Below are 16,298 nucleotides of genomic sequence, written 5' to 3' on the forward strand. Positions count from 1 at the left end.
AGTCAAGCTGGGAAATGCTAAATGATGGCTTATGCGTGCTGGTGTTTGGAGCTAGAACTTGGGGTCCAGCTCTGAAATTCAGCTTCCATGATTAGATGCCCTCCCCATGGCTGTCTGTGAAGTGCTATACACACACACACGTCTATGTATATATTTGGCTGCGTAGCTTCACGTCACCTACCCCTTCCATCCCTTCACCCTGCAGAGAGCAGTGAGTTAGGGCTTGGCTGTCTGGAGGGACTTCACGCATTCACCTTCCCCTCCAGGTCTGATCCATGAAACATTAATATTCCAGGGAAGCAGAGGGCTAAGTTCAGTGTTATCACAACCTACCTAATGAGGTCAAAGTCAAGCACTACAAGGCATGAGGCAATTATTCATCAGCCTTTAGACTGCATTCAGACTGGCTGCAAAGCTCAAGGACCTTAGGACACTGGTCAGCTTTCCAGGCGAAGGTGGTAAGGAGGAAACCTGGGCACAAGACCAGTGTCACTGTGGAAATTCCTGTCACAGGGATCCCCCCATGAGAAATACGGTCCTCATACAGCAGTGGGGAACTTGGCTCCTGTATTAGCACCATGCCAGCCTTTGGACGGCATTTTTTCCTTGCTGCTCCTCTGCAAACACAGCCCTGCCTCCCCTAGTGCTGTGTCCCCAGCCTCGAGTGCAAGGTCTGAACGTTTCCAAGAATCAACCTCTGTCATTGCAGCGATGCTCCTGGCTGCAGCTGACTTCTCTTTACATCAGCTTTTCCTTAAACATCTACTTACCAGGCTTACGCTACAGAACAGGTATAATCTAATCCCTCTCCCCTCTCCCTGCATTGTTAAAGACTGAGAAATGAAGTCCAACATAATCAGGAAATGTAAAAGTTAAGATCCTTCCATCCAAAAGGCAGGAAGCCCGTTATGCTGCCCAACGTTTTAGAGCACACGTTAAATGGCTTACAGAGCAATACACTACAGGGCAGTTTTTACAAGGCAAAGCAGGTACAGCAAAGCAACGTGAGGAGCAGTGCAGCTGGAGTCTCAGCTTTTGGCATGCTTTGCTCCTACTTCTTGCAAAAGATGGTGCTTCCCCTTGACTTTTCTTTTCTCCTTCGTTTCACCACCCCACTCCTCACCCAAAGGCCTCTCAGGATTCCCCCAGGCCATTTGCTGTGGTCCAAACACTCCCCCTGGCCACAGGTCTTCCCCTCTGGGCATGCCTATGGGTTATGGTTGTCCTTTCCTTGGTATTTAAAGTCTCTGTGCCCAGCTGGACTTGCTCTGCTCACTGGGCAGCACTGGGTCTGCTCTGCATCTCCTATGGGCACCCCCTGAGCTTACACCTTATTTAAAGGATCTAGTCCATTAGCCAAAGGGGCTACAGGAAGAACGTGTCACATAAGGACATTTACACTCTTATTTACTCCATGTCTTTGGGAGAGGGCTAAAAAATGCCAAGTATCACCCACTTTGACCATTAATACCTGGTTTCATAGCTCAGCCACGCTTGGGGTTTCTTCCCACAGACCTGCAGGGTTGCTCTGTGTCATCTCTCAGGTTTATGGGAACGGGTGAGGGAATCTCACCAGGTTTCAAGGCTATTTCGAAACCCTATTGGGAATCTGGCCAGAGCAGCTCTGACTTGCTTCCAGCCTGCCTGCCCAGGTTTCCTTCCAGGAAGAGGAGGCTGGGGGGGCTGGTGAACAGCCAGATCTTGCCCTGACAGAGAAAAATTTCTTGGAGCTGCTTTCTCCAGCTACATGCCAGTGTTTGACTGGTTGAGACCTGGCGGGTGTTGCACATCTACCTGCCCCCTCATCAGCATGGAAAACACAGAGCTGCTCTTGCTCTGTACCTGGCAAAGCTGACTTGTGCACGGTAGCTGCAGGTCAATGCAGGGGAAACATGAAGTCATTAATCTGGCTTCACTTTACCTCTTTCTAGATTTGCTGCCCTCCTAAAATATCAGGGCCAAGCCCTCTCCAAGAACAGAGATGCTCCACTGGGATCTGTTTTTGCAGAAATGCTAGGGCCTGGGGTAGGCGTCTGGCGTGGCTGTGCATAAGCAGCTTGCATACCTCTGAGCCCTGCATGGAGCAGTGGGTGCTGTTTCTCTTAAAGTTTTGGCTGCAATTGATAAAAATAGAAGTTTTCCTGTCTAGCTAAATATGAGAAGAAACATTTCCCTTAGGGGAACAGAGGTTTCTGCACCTAAAACTTCCTAGGCTTTTCTGAAAAGCCTGAAACAATTTTTTTTCCTCTCAACTTCTACAGATCTTCAACTATTCTGCCCGGCTTATAATCAGCATCTGGCCACAAACACTCATTTTAGGAACCCTGGAGAAGTTTCTGTCTTCACCAACTCTTACCATCCTGCTGCCTTCCAGGAGGTAACGCCCACGGGGTAACTGAGAGCACAGTTTGGCCTCCACAAGCCAAGAAAATGTGCTAAGTGCTGTCAACAGAATGTAATCATAATTTGAGTTAAAGGGTATGTGCGGAGACTGTAATAGTCTCCACATGCACAGGAGCTGCGAGGTGGTAGGTAGATGCAGGTCTAGCAGCTTGGTTGGGCTGCTGCAGCCAAATGCTCGGCTGTTTTTTGCCACACAGCTTGGCCAGCTTTGGTCAGCAGCGCAGATGAGTGCTGGAGATTAACACGAGGGGGATAGCTCCACTTGAGGAACACCGCGTTCCTCGAAGATCAGTGACTTGAAATCCTTGCTGGCCTGGAGGTGAGAATTAGATGCTCAGGCCAAGAGGAGCAAAAGCCAGCTCACTTTCTCTTGAAGACACTCCTTCAGTGTGATCAGATGTGGAGGATAGTCTGGAACCTCGCCCACAGCACTGTCCTTGCAGCTGCAGGCAGCTCATGGAGGATGGGGGCTGTGGGATACTCACACACACACGTCTGGGCCATCAGAGCCTGCACACAGACAGACCCCTGCTCCAAGGGGACAACCCCTGGAGGTCAAATACTCCCAGGGCTGCCTGGTCAGCAGGGACAGGACTGCCACTGCCGCAGCCCTGCAGAGAGCCCCATCCCTGCAGGGCTATCCAGTTCTGTCCCTGCGGGGTCTGAGAGCAAGAGAGGGAGATGCTTGAGCTCCCCTGAATGCTGGGGGACATCTCAGACAGGCAACAAAAGGCAAAGGAAGTTCTAGGGCAGGAGCAGAGGGAGAAATGAGCTTTCAGCACAAGTGTCTGTGGAAACTGAATTATCATCCAGGGCAATGGAAGCCCTTTACTCTTTCCCACAGTAAATAAGAGGCCAGCTTCTTCTCTGCAGCTTTGTCCTGCTTGGGATGGGCAGCAGGGTGGCTTTAACCATCTTGGCTGCAGAATAAGGTTGCCCTGATGTAGGCTGTGATGTTGCTGCATGGTCTGCCTGGCTTAGAGCCCAAACAGGGTTTTCTTCCTCAGCAAGTCCTCCACTCCCTACTGCAACCTGCCTGCCTTTGTGCTGCCTGGATGCCACGACTCTGCCCTCACGTATTTGCCTGTGCCCACCAGAAATGACTGGGGAGAAAGCCAAGCTGGTGCCGGGGCGGGGGAGATCTGTGGATCACCAGGAGACCATCCAGCCTCCCTTCTTGCACCACCCCTGGCACAGTTCAGGGGCCGTTCACTCTCTCCAGCTGAGCCCTTCTGGGTGGCCCCAGGATGTGCCAGTCTGAAAGTAAGAGACAATGTGTGGCATGGTCCTGCCTCCGAGGGCTGTGTCTAGGGACCAAGGGCTTGCCTGCTGCGTCCACTCTCGCCTGATCGCTGCTGCTGGCACCGTGCTCGGCACAGACGGGCCCTGTCTCCTTGAGTGGCAGTTGAATGCTGGGAAGTGTCACCTCTTTTTGCCATGACCCAGACCCCCTACTTCTCCCTGGCAAGGAGTGAGGGCCTGACTCTGACCCCAAGGCCTGCATGAAGGGACATGTTTCTGCACAATTGAAGGCAACAGGCACCGCTTCTAGTCTTTCAGAGCATTAATTTATTTGCCTGCCTGTTTATGTTTCCTCCTAGGCCAATGCACGGCACATGAGACCCAAGCGATTCATAATGCCGTCAAAGGCACAGTGTGCACAAGGCAAGGCCGTCAGATTCAAGTCTTTTTGAGTTCATGGTGACCCATCTGCTGCTAATGAAGATGTGTCCTGGAGGAGAGTTCATTCCTGCTTCCCATCTTCCCCCGTGGTCTCCTGACAGATTGCCTACCCAGCTGTGCCAAGAACATGGTGCAAGATGAAGTCAGCTGGCTATGGGTGATGCCAGGTGACATGGGACCATCTCAAAGAGAGATATTCCACAGATCCCCAAGGATTTTACCAGCCTTGAACTCAAGCCAGCCCCTCATTTTGGTGGAGTCAGATGTTTAGGAGGCTTTGGGACCTTGTGCATGTGGTGAGGAGGTGGGGACACTCCCTCAGCAGGGCATGCATGCAAACTCTCTGGATTGCACCAAGACTTGTGTCCAGGGCCTCTGAGCCCCCTCCCAGCTGCTCTGCCCACATGTGCAGACCGCTCTGCAGCAGCAGCACAGCCAGACCAGCTTGCACAGGTGCAGGGAGAAAGTCCAGTTTGCCACCACCCCAGGCAGCATCGTGCCTTGGGCATCTGCTTGCTGGGCTGGTGCCTGGAGCCAGCCCTGCTGTCGCCCTCAGAGCGTGGTGGCCAGTGAACATGTAGTGGGGCTGGCCCAGAGACACCAGCCCTTTCCTGCGGGCTATGCTGGAGGGGATGAACACAGGTGAGCTCTTTAGCACAGAGAAGAAAACAAGTGACTCACAGGGTTTCCAGGCTGTGCAGCCCATCAAAGCCGTTGGCTCCCAGGCTTTGGATCCGGTTGTTGTGCAGGTGCCTGTGGACAAAACAGAGATGTTCACTGGAGATGCACGCTGACCTTTTCTTGCCAGTCTGAGCCAACAGCAGAGCACCACAGCCTGGGCTGGGATGACAAAGGGTGTTATAAGGTCCCTTCTCTTGCCCCATGAGACACATGCTAGGTGCAGTAGTTCTTGCAGAGCAGCTACAGAGCTCTCATTTCTCCCAGAAAATCCAGGCTGACATAGGAGTTTCCCTGAGACCTCCACTTTCACAGCTGGTGGGTGACTTTGGATGAACATGTGCCCTGGTTTCAGCTGGGATAGAATTAATTTTCGTCTTGGTAGCCGGTATGGGGCTGTGTTTTGGGTTTAGGATGAGAACAATGTCGATGATACACTGATGCTTTGGTTCTTGCTAAGTAGTGCTAAGCTGTCTCTAAATAGGTGCTAAGTGGTGCTCACACTGGTCAAGGACTTTTCAGCTTCCCCTGCTCTGCCGGGTGCACAAGGAGCTGGGAGGGGGCACAGCCGGGGGGGCTGACCCAGACTGGCCCAAGGGCTATTCCATACCATATGACGTCATGCTCAGTATATAAGCTGGGGGAAGAAGAAGGAAGGGGGGGGGACATTGGGTATGATGGCGTTTGTCTTCCCAAGTAACCATTATGCGTGATGGAGCCCTGCTTTCCTGGAGATGGCTGAACACCTGCCTGCCCATGGGAAGTAGTGAATGAATTCCTTGTTTTGCTTTGTTTGCATGCACGGTTTTTGCTTTGCCTATTTAACTGTTCTAATTTATTTTACTTCAATTATTAAACTGTTCTTATCTCAACCCACAAGTTTTCTCCCTTTTACCCTTCTGATTCTCTCCCCCATCCCACTGGTGGGGACTGAGTGAGCGGCTGCGTGGTGCTTAGTTGCTGGCTGGGGTTAAACCACGACAACATGCTTAAGCAGGAAGCTTCAAGAAGCGCTCTGGATCTCACCTTACATTGGGCCCAACCCTACAAAGTGCCGTGTGGCTTCAGCAGTTGCTCATGGGCACTGGGTGCTATCTAAGGACACAGTCATATTTGAACTCCTCAGACCCATAGTAGCAGCAAGAAGGCTTTGAGTTGAACATCATCCTGTTAGTCACAGTTTATTATCTTTACTTGCAAAAAAAATGAAAATGCTGCCAGTTCCTGAATTAGCTCCAGTTTGACTGCAATGAAAGCTGTCTTCAGTTTAATGCTTCAGAATGTCTGGCTGAAGTGCAGGGGCCGTGCGACAGGCTGATACACATTCTCTACACTAAGGCAGCAATTTTTTCCTTCTGCCCCTTCATCCTGGTGCTACACACCATGAACATCTAGTGCTTAAGGGCTCTGGACCTTAATACTGGTGCTGGAGAGCCATGTGTTGGGGGCCCCCCTGGCTTGCAAAGCCATGTAGGGTATTTTTGCCTTGGAAGCTCCATAGGTTATGAGTTCCCCTGGAGTCCCATCTGCTGGGTTCTCTGTTTCCATGGGCCTCTTACTCCCATGTCTCAGTTTTCTGGCAAACCCAAGACCTTCATTCCTGGATTCCTTCTCTCTGATTGTCAGAGACTGTGTGTGCATGTGCACATCTGAGTGTTTTAGCCACTGGGCTTCCTTTACAGCTGGTAGGAGCCACATGGCTCATTGTGCGTCTCCCTCTGAAATCCCACTCAAGGGCACCTTGAACTCCATGCAGAGAGACCTTGGAGCAGCCTGAGGAAAGTCTGCTGAAAACCAGGAGAAGACAACCCACTGCTGCCCAGCCTGCACTTCTACTAGCTGGCACTTAAGCACATTAGTGATGTCCATGCTTGCATGGGGATGGTCTGTGCAGAGGAATGCTCACCGAGGAGGTAAGGACCTCTGGGGCAGAATACCCTCTTTGCTCTCTGTGAGGGTAGGTTCCCCCATCAGTTCATTTTACAGTTCAGGTTCTCCTTTAACACGGAGTGCCATGTGGTTAATCTGCTGGCACATCACTTGCCTTTGGGGTCCTTTTCTCCCTTGCCCACGCTCAGGGACACACCAGCCTTTGTCCAACACTGCTGCCTCCTTCCAAGAGCCTGGGGGAGACTCCACACTGGCAGGTGGATCAATGACTTTTTCGTTATTCGCTGCTTGATCTAAATCTGTCTCAGCTTGAAAAATCTCTCACTCCACCTGGATTCAACTGTGAGCTGTTTGGCTGAGCACAGGCAGCTCCCACTGCCAAATATTCTAGGGTAAAGCAGGAGGGAGCTGGGAGTGGAGGAACATCCAGGCTCTAGGGCAGTTTGGTAGGGGCTTGCAAAACAGAAACCAGCCCAAGCCGGATGTTTGTCATTGGGATGAGAACATGCAAACATTTCAGAGGAAGGGGAAGGGAGGGGAAAGATGTGTGATAAAATAAGTTTGCTCCTTTGAGAAATGGGAAAAAAGAAAAGGAAGTTGCCTGCAAGAAAAATTGGTTTGATTGTGACTCTTTGAGGAGAAAAGAAGCCGAGATCAAAATCAGAATCTTACAGGAGAAATCTCTCTTTGTCACAAGAAAAGAAGTTCAAGTTCAGATGGTTTCCTCTATCAAGTGTTATGGGACAGCTTCAGATCATGTTGCCCTTACTCCACTTGGCACTTCCAGTGCAAGATGGTGCCAACAATTTTGGGTCCTTTTGAACACTGGATACTGCATTTGGCAAATCGAGGATCTGAATCTGGAGTCGCTCTCTAATCGCAGCGCGGGGTGCCACCGGAACCCCTTGCCCCATACCTCTGTCTGCTGCGAGCAGACAGCGTGGGGAGAATGAAAATGCTGAATGCTGGGGAAGATGTGAGCTCCTTGGAGCTCTGTCGGGGTGGTACAACTGGACACCTTGCCTAAGCTCGGCCATGCTGAGCAGCTGACTGCTATCGCTCAAGTCAGGCAAGGAGACAGAATAGAAAAGCAATCACCTGCTGTGTTTATATTTGGCTCTAAAGTGCTTTGTTTGGAGTCAGAGTAATGAAAATCATCAGAAGGAAGTTCTTTGTTGGTGAGAAAATTATGAGCAACTGAAAAAGAGAGTTATAAAAAAATTTGCTGTCCAAGCTGAACTCTAGAGTTGTTACCCAACCACATGGCAATAATAGAAACAAGAGAGCTGGAAAGGTAAACACTTGAAAAGACTTTCCTTTCTTCCATCCTGCCTTTTTTTCTCCCCTGGTAAACAAATTTTAACAAGTGGAATTGCAACATCTCCAGTGTTTGTCAGTTTGAGCTCAGCCCACACGACGTTATATTCTGCCCTGTAAATTACAGCTGGTTTGATAGCAACTTGAGATACTTGGTTCTGGGCTATAAACAACCCTCTTGTGATGCAAAAGCATGAGAAGTCTTTAAGCCCTTGCTATTGCTATTGGAGCTAGTATCCACCACTGTCCTCAGTAAGATCAACGAGCTTTCAGATCTGTATATCTCCCTTTGCAGGTCAGTACCATGGAGTGAGGCTGGTTTTGGGCAATCATCCATGAGAGCAGCTTTGCCCAGGAAGGAGCAGGACAGTCGTTGCTTTTTTGTGGGCTAGCCTGTAGACTTATTCAATTATGCACCTCCATTAGAAAACAGTGGTCTCTTTTCAAAAGCAATTATCATGACTGAACTCTGGCAGGATGGCAGACAATTTGCCCCATGTATTCCTGCAGCAGCACGAGTGCTACCACATGTCATGAGACAGGCTAGCTCCTCCGCTGTGTCAGGTGAACCCATGCCATGCCTTGCTGAAAGGCAGTATAAATTACAGTGGCTGCAGAATACCAAATGGCCATGATCCCCGAGACAGGCTTGGGAGAGGTGCTTCATCTTGGTTGGTGTCTCAGGTGATGAGACTTTAGAAGCACACCGGAAAAAAACCAACCCTACAAGATTCATTTGTGTCCCACAAAAAACATGCACAGTAGATTCTAGAAGGAAGACTTTCTGTCCTTGACAACAATTTTCCACAAATTGGGCATAAATTCTGCTCCTAGTAGAATTTGTTTCATTTTCATTTCACTCCCTTTTCCATATATTTTTCCAGTGGATTAAAAGATCCTGGAGAACCATCTTGTACTGAAGTGAGAGAGTCCAACACGGGCATTAGCACTGAGAGCTCCAACTCTGGAAATACCACTTCCAAGGGGACAGGGCACCTCTGTCAATTTGTCCTACACACAAGGGAAAGCAGGATGAGCTAATGTGCTAAATACTGGTTCAATAAGGGTCCTTGTCTGCATGAAGAAGAGAATAGACTGTAAGGAAAGGGAAATTATATTACATCTGCATCGTGCACTGGTGAAAACATCTCTGGAAGGCTAAATGTATTTCTGGTACCCACATTGTTAACTGGATGTTGATAATTTGGACTGAGTGCAGAGAAGAGCAATAAAAATGATCCAAGGGCTGGAAAAAACTAGGATGGAGACTTAGAGAACTCAATCTGTTCAGCTTATTAGAAACAAGATCAAGGGGATGAGTGCAGCGGAACGTATAGGATTCTTCCTGGTTAGAAAATGGGTACTAAAATGGTTCTGTGATTTAGTGGAGAAAAGAATAATAAGAACAAATGTCTGAAGTCAAAGCCAAAGAAAATTCAAATGGGAAATATGAGCTTTTTTATTTTTTTTGTTAACACTAAGGATGATTAACCACTGGAACAAACTACAAAGAGAAGTGGTGGATTCTCCATCGCTCTCATTTCTAATGACTTCATTTTTTCTTCTCAAAAGGGACAAATGCAAACATTTTCCATCAGTTATTTGCCTTAGATGATTTGAACCAGGTTCAAATCTGACATGATGTGAATTCCCCCACTGGACCAGCCATTGCCATGATGAATTCCCAGCTCTATTGTGGCAAAATTTTCCTTTTCCTCAATTTGGCCATGGATAAGTAGAGAAACCTAAATCACGAATGGTGCAAATTCCCATGGATTATTTCTGGCAGTGAAGGACCAGCATGAGATTTGTCTGGTGAAGAATAAAGCTCGGTCAGAAGTGACATGGTCAGGGGTGCATTGCAGTGCTATTCACTTCTTCCTCAAGTGCTGGGAAGGCAAACTCACTTTTGCCAAGGCAGCGTGCTCGGTCCTCAGAGAGAAAAGGCACTTTTGCAAATTAAAAGGCCCATGAATGGGACCCAGATGTTACAGGCGATATTGTTCTTAGTAATAATGAATTGCACATGCCTGGCACTCGCCGCCAGCACCGAGGTTCCCAAGAACTTTTCGGAGAGGGACTTCTTAACTCCCTTGTACAGGTGAAGGTAGAGATGCACAGGTTCATCCTGACACTGATCTAACAGACTGGGGTTTGTCGTGCTGGAGAGCTCTGAGTCCCACAGATGTCAGCTGAAACTACCAGTGCTCAGCTCCTCTGGAAAGCAGGGATGAGATGTTTGACGTTTGCTCCCAGGCAGGGAGGAAACTGAAAATCAGTGGTCCCTTTTGAAAGTTTTGGCCAGAATAACACCGAAAAAAGGCCCAAAATGAGAACGGAAACCCAGGAGTCTTCGAAACTAGTTTTCTCCTCCAGTCACTAAACCATGCTGTTAGAGAGAGAGATGCATCATGTCCTTACATGATAAAAACTGTAAGAAAGAGAAATTCTACTAAATATCCCTCATTGACTGTCTTCAGATCTCAACACATTCAGTTGGAAGGTCTTGCTGGGTGACCTACGAGGGAAGCACTTGCAGGTGAGTGGCTTGTCCTCAACAACAAAACATCAGCTGAAATTCAGGTTGCATGAATGTAAAGTGATGTAAAGGGGGGAAAACCAGTCCTCTATAAGCATATGCAGTAACAGGCTCTTAAATATCTACAGAAAGGAGCTCTTGGTGTTTAATAGCTGTCAGAAAAGCAAATCAAATTATAGGAATGACTGGAAAAGAGGAAATGAGCTCCAGAAGAGCATTATACCATTGATCATTTTTATCTTTGCTGCAGTGCGGTTCTGGTCTCTCCACCTCAAAGGTGCAGAGGAACAAACAAGTGTGATATGTAGACTAACTTCTTATTGCAAGACAGCTAACTGGATGGGGACTGGAAAAGCCACGATGAGAGAAGGGTATGACAGACAGTAACAAATACAGAGAGAGACAGAGTGCAAGAATTAGGGGGTGTTAAGCAAAACTAACTGGTAGTGGCATGAAAACAACTTTTCCAGAGTCCTTGTTTTCAAAAGACTTGTGTGCAGGCAGACAAGGGTCAGGGCCAGATAAGAAGAGTGGAGCATCTTTTTTTGCTTTATGGGGCCGAGTTCACTCACTGGCTCCAAGCTCGCTCCATGTGAAGCAGCAAATGCTGGGTCCTTTTGACAGCGGGTTGTTCAGCATTGCAGGAATGTTTGAGTCAGCAGGGTTTCCAGGAGCTAAGGCTCCCTGTGGACCCAAACAGAGAAGGATCCGGGTTTTGACCTCGTTTGCTCTAACTTAAGGGATTCCCTGCTGAGTGATGAAAGTCTAACTACCCAAAGACTTTCTCTAGCCAGGTCCTGGGCTGCAGAGCAAACTTCTCTACTGCCTGGCCAGTGTAGGAGAGGGCACCCTGACTCCGTGTCCCATCCACATCCCAGCATCTCTGCTGAGAGCCCTCACAGCTCCTTGGGTGACACCAGGAAAGAAGGGAACTGCAGCCCATTTCAGAGATGTGGCAGCAAGGACAGGCCTGCGGCATTGCGGGAATTCCTGGCCACAGTTCCCAAATTTGTCCATGTGAGATTTTACTGCAGGGCTAGTGGACTCCTCTGGGGACTGTGACTGAAAGAGGTGCTGTGATTCCTGGTTTGGGAGTTGACTTTCTGCTGAATTCAGCCAACAGAGGAGATGAGGGACATTAACGAGAACTGCTGTCATGCACTTTATCAGCCTGTCAGCACAGCAGCATGGGGGTTTCAGATACTCACTTCTAAATGAAAAATCTTTTATGCCCAAGAAAGAAGATGCTTTTTTTGTAAAAAACCCATTGCTTCACACAAATCATTAGCTGAAAAATACTCAGGACTATTTCTGCTTGTAAACGCTAAGACACATTCTGTCCTGAAGAGATCAGACTTGGAGGTAAGACCTTCAGTATCCTATTCCCATGAGCCAGCCTGATCAAACAAGCCATCTCCCTTCTGCCATCAGCAGCACAGTGCCAACATCACAGCAAACGAAGCCCTTGTTATCAAAGCTGGGGAAAGGATGGTGCCAATTACTGAGACTCATAGATTTCATGATGAGTGATTTACAGGAGGCTCTGCTTACTGAACACCCTGCAGCCCTAGTTAGAAACCTGTAGCAGCAATAGATGGGAATAAGATCAGGGAATTCCTCAACAGAGGTGTAATTTATTAGCAGAGACTGAACCCCTTAACTTGTTCCAGATTGAGCCTTGTACATTCTGATGTTGGTGCTTTGTGTCAGTGCTGGATGATCACCCACATCTCTCCCAAAGGCCCAAGGTGTGCGGAGGAGGAAAAGCACATCTCTGCACCTGGGAAGGTCATGCCCTCAGCCGTGGTCAGCCGTGTCCATGAGTATTAATCAGGCTGTATATAAGAGATTCCTCTGTGCTCCTCCACATCTGCCCTTGGCTCTCCTCCCCCAGGTGCTCATTTTAATACCTCTCAGGCTAGACGTTTCCTGATGTTTATGGTAGCAGCCAGCTCTTCTCAATCTACGTGCAAATTCAGACGCTTCCAGAGGAATGCACGTATGTATCATCGGCATCCTGGTAGGGAAAGTTTACTCACGAACTTTACTGCCTAGCTTGGCTGGCTTTTGGGAGCGTGTGCGTCTCGGCTTGGTGGGTGAGTCTGAAGCAGGGACACATCCCTGGTAGGGGTGCAGGAAGAACACTGGGTGACTTTCCACTGGCTGCGCGCTGACAAGGCTATGCATGGAAGCATGGGAGAGATTTATGGGGCCAGTTCTGCCAAACACTTGTGATCCCACAAAAATTTAGCATCGTGTCCCACAGCGCCTGGCAAGATCACACATGTGTTCCCTTCCAATTGTCTGTGGTGGGACATTATTCTCTCCCTTGTGACCTAATGGTCAATGACTTTTATTTCTTGAGCTTGCCTGTTTAATTAAGGAGTTGCTTCTCACCCAAAGTATGGGATAAGCCAGAATGAAAGCAGCATGCTTTCAGACTGAAATAAAAACCCAAATGTCAGCTCACCCTCCGTGCTAGCTATTAAAACTGAATGAAGTGGTTGCATTATGATGGTCATGGGATGCCTTGTAGAATGAGCGCTATTGTGGGTGAAAACTACTTATTTGACATTTCTCAAGTTGCTTTTAGCATTTCTCCTAAATAAGTCTTTATGCTTTGTCTAAACAGCTGAAGTTGATGCTTAGTAAAACTCTGCACTGTGCTTTGTCCAAGCGCTTTCTATGCTAAATGGCTTCAGTAAACACTTTAAATTTTGAAAGCAAAATAATTGCTAAACTTTCACTAAGGCACCACATGCTGAGGTTACTTAGTATCCCGGTATCAATACGTATTACCAAACTAAAAGGTAGCATTTCGTGTAGATACAGGAGCTCTAAAGTAATTGGCAATCACACCTGAACTTGCTAATGAGCACCAAAAAAGTAATGACTACCTGATTTGCACATGTAAACGTCCTTTTACAAGCTAGATAATACACAAGCCTCTGCTGATGGAAAGGATGCGCCTCCTGAGGTAACTGCCAAAGACATCAGTTTGCTTTCTGATAACTGGCTGCAGAGTGGTTTAGTGTCTCACTGCCCACGGAGTAAATGTTTCCCTCCTGGACCAGGTACCCTCTGAGAGCAGCACCGTTCTCTACATTGCTCCGAACACTGTCAGTAAAACAGCCAAATGTCTATAATGCAAACGGGACAGCAACATGCACCATGGGGTTTTGATCACCGTGAAGAATAGTCGATCTGCATATATAACAGAGTCATGCAAATAAGCGCCCACAGGCTTGGACAAGGTGTTGAGGTCAGACCTTTTGTTCAAAATCATATTTGGTCAAAAAGTTTTCTTGGCATGTTTTCCAAGAAAAAAAAATGTGTTTTGACCTGACTGCAGATTGTTGCAATTTTAGGTTTTTTTTCACATTAATAGGAATTCCTGTAGTTTTAACACAGGGATGGGAGGGGGAAATAGAAACGAGCAGCTTTTTGTTGCTTGAATCTTCAGGGAAAAAAATCTGCTTTTTGTTTCCAGATACTGATTTCTTTTTAAATGCAAAGCATTTTTTGAATTATATTTGGGGAGCTTTTCGGCTCTTCAGTGAAAAGTGGAGAAAATATGAAAAAAATCAAGTGGAAATGTTACCATTTCATATGAAACAGCAAGGATTCCTTGGCTCTCATGAACAAAACCTCTGCCTGCCACCCCGGCAGCAAAAAGCTGCTCCCGGGGAGTGACCACCAGGTCATCCCATGGGAGGAGGACCCCCTTTGCCAGGCACGGTCAGCACCTTGTCCCAGCCAGAGGACGCTGTGGCTGTGAGGGAGTAACAAGCGGAGAAGGCTTACAGCACCACGAGGCTGCTGAGGTTCTGGAAGGCGTAATCGGGAATGTGCCAGATCTGGTTGAGAGCCAGGGTCATGGCTTGCAGCGCTGGCAGGTGGTTCAGAGCTTGGACAGGGATCTCTGTCAGGGCGTTATCGTCCAGCCACAGGTGACGCAAAGAGAGCAGCCCCTCAAAGCTCTTCTCGGGCACCACAGAGATAAGGTTTGCATCCAGGCGTCTGAGTGGGAAAGAAACAGGGTGGGGATAAGTGAGAGACGGATCTAGCATTGCTTTATGTGCCCACAGTGTTATGCAAAGGGAGTTTTGATGCCGAGGCGGGATGGATTGATGGCCAGGGAGATTGGATTAGGCTGTAAATAGTGATTAGCATAAGGAGGTCTCAGTGCAAGGCTCGTGCCTGTGCTTGGAGATGTTTGACCGCTGCCAAGGATGATCCCTTCTTGATGGCCATTTAGTGCTGCCAACTGACGGCACCTTCTTAAACAAAGTGGTTGGGCTAAGTCCTTTCACATGGACCCACCAGATGGACACTGGCCAGCTGTGGCTTGCAGGCACCCCCCTTAAAAATGAGCATCAAAGCTGCATCCCCTGGGGCCGGGCTTGCCATGGATCTGCCCGAGCCGATCTGCAGAGGCAGAGCCCTAGTTGGGGTACCCCACAGTCTGCTCAGACCCACTGCTGCGGGCTGCGCAGGACAGCCAAAGCTGGGGCCAAAGCCCCATTCCAGAAGAAAAGGATTTGTCTGGAAATGTGCAATATGTGGCAGCCCTGCTTTGGGTCCTGCGTTTGATCCAACCAGCCAGAGCTACCTGCAAAAGCACCACGAACGAGTCAGACCATATGTCATGGCACAGGAATTAAGCCTGCGCTCTCTGTATCACACATGTTCAGGCCTTTCTTTCTCCTTGATTTGCCAATTGCTTTTTTTTTTTTTTTCATCATGGAAACCTTAAGGCGGTTGAATTTGAGGTTTAATTTGGTGAGAAACTTTAAATTTTAAGACTTGTTTTTGTTCCAAAATGGAATGAGAAGCCAAAAAATATTAAGCTTATTATGAAAAAAAAAGTTAAAAATCTAGGTTTGGGAATCATCTCTCTTAAAGGCCTCTTATTTCAACAATGGTGAGCAGGATACAATGTGTTATCTGTAGATTTTAAAATCAAAATATAAGAGGAAAACACTTCAAATTTGGATGAAATACCAGGAACCAATTATACCAAGGAGAAAGAAAATTATGATTTCCATCCATGGCCAACAGAGCTTATTTTATTTTTCCAAGCTATCTAAAGGAAAGATCTCTGAATTCAAATTGCAAAGAGAAAGCACTTTGTCTCTTATCAAAGCATGAGAAGGAAGTTAACAGAACTGTCATGGCCCAGCCCTCAAATCGACAATCCTCCATAAAGGAATCTGGTATAGAAATCAGTATTTTTGACCACATAAAGTAATATTTTTGATGAAATTTGGACACTGGAGCAGACCCCCAGGTATTGCTCCCCTCCGGCACCAGACCCTTGTTCAAAGAGCACAGACAACATTTCCCAGTTCACAAACCGCTTCCCAGCACCCTGCAATAAACTTCTAGCCTGCAGGAGGAGAACAAATTCCTGGGAGCAGGGAAGACCCCAGGTGCAATCTGGGGGCTCTGCAATGGGGTAGGGGTGGTATTTCCTGGGTGAAATTCTCGGATGAGCCTGGGAAACAGACCTTTTCCTATGCCACAGAGAGAAGTGTTTCCTGTACTGGCTGGTCTGACCCGGATGGACAAAGCTGGAGATTTGTACCTGGTCAAGAAGTGCAGTCAAACCTTCCTGAGATCTCCCTTGGACAACTGTCCTTTAAATGCAGTGTACAAGTCTGGATACAACATCACCTCAAACTGAAATGATACCCCAAGGTGGATTAAATAACTATTTCATTACTCCCATTTTGCCACATTAATGTATTTTTCCATATTGCAATACAATTGCATTGCTGCAAAGCAG

The 16,298-nt window shown here is 47.8% G+C and overlaps 1 protein-coding gene across 1 annotated transcript in view; it reads right to left on the minus strand.

The window, feature by feature from the left end:
- The window catches only part of LGR6 (leucine rich repeat containing G protein-coupled receptor 6), a gene marked incomplete at both ends in the record, with an annotated part of 148,467 nt that overhangs the window by 34,888 nt on the left and 97,281 nt on the right, over positions 1-16,298 (minus strand). Inside the window, 2 exons of the mRNA XM_082329939.1 lie at positions 4,768-4,839; positions 14,315-14,530. Coding sequence (XP_082186065.1) covers positions 4,768-4,839; positions 14,315-14,530 — 288 coding nt within the window. The remainder of the gene's footprint in view (positions 1-4,767; positions 4,840-14,314; positions 14,531-16,298) is intronic.

Source organism: Platalea leucorodia, assembly GCF_965183815.1.
Source record: "Platalea leucorodia genome assembly, chromosome: 19".
NCBI classification, from domain to species: Eukaryota; Metazoa; Chordata; class Aves; order Pelecaniformes; family Threskiornithidae; genus Platalea; species Platalea leucorodia.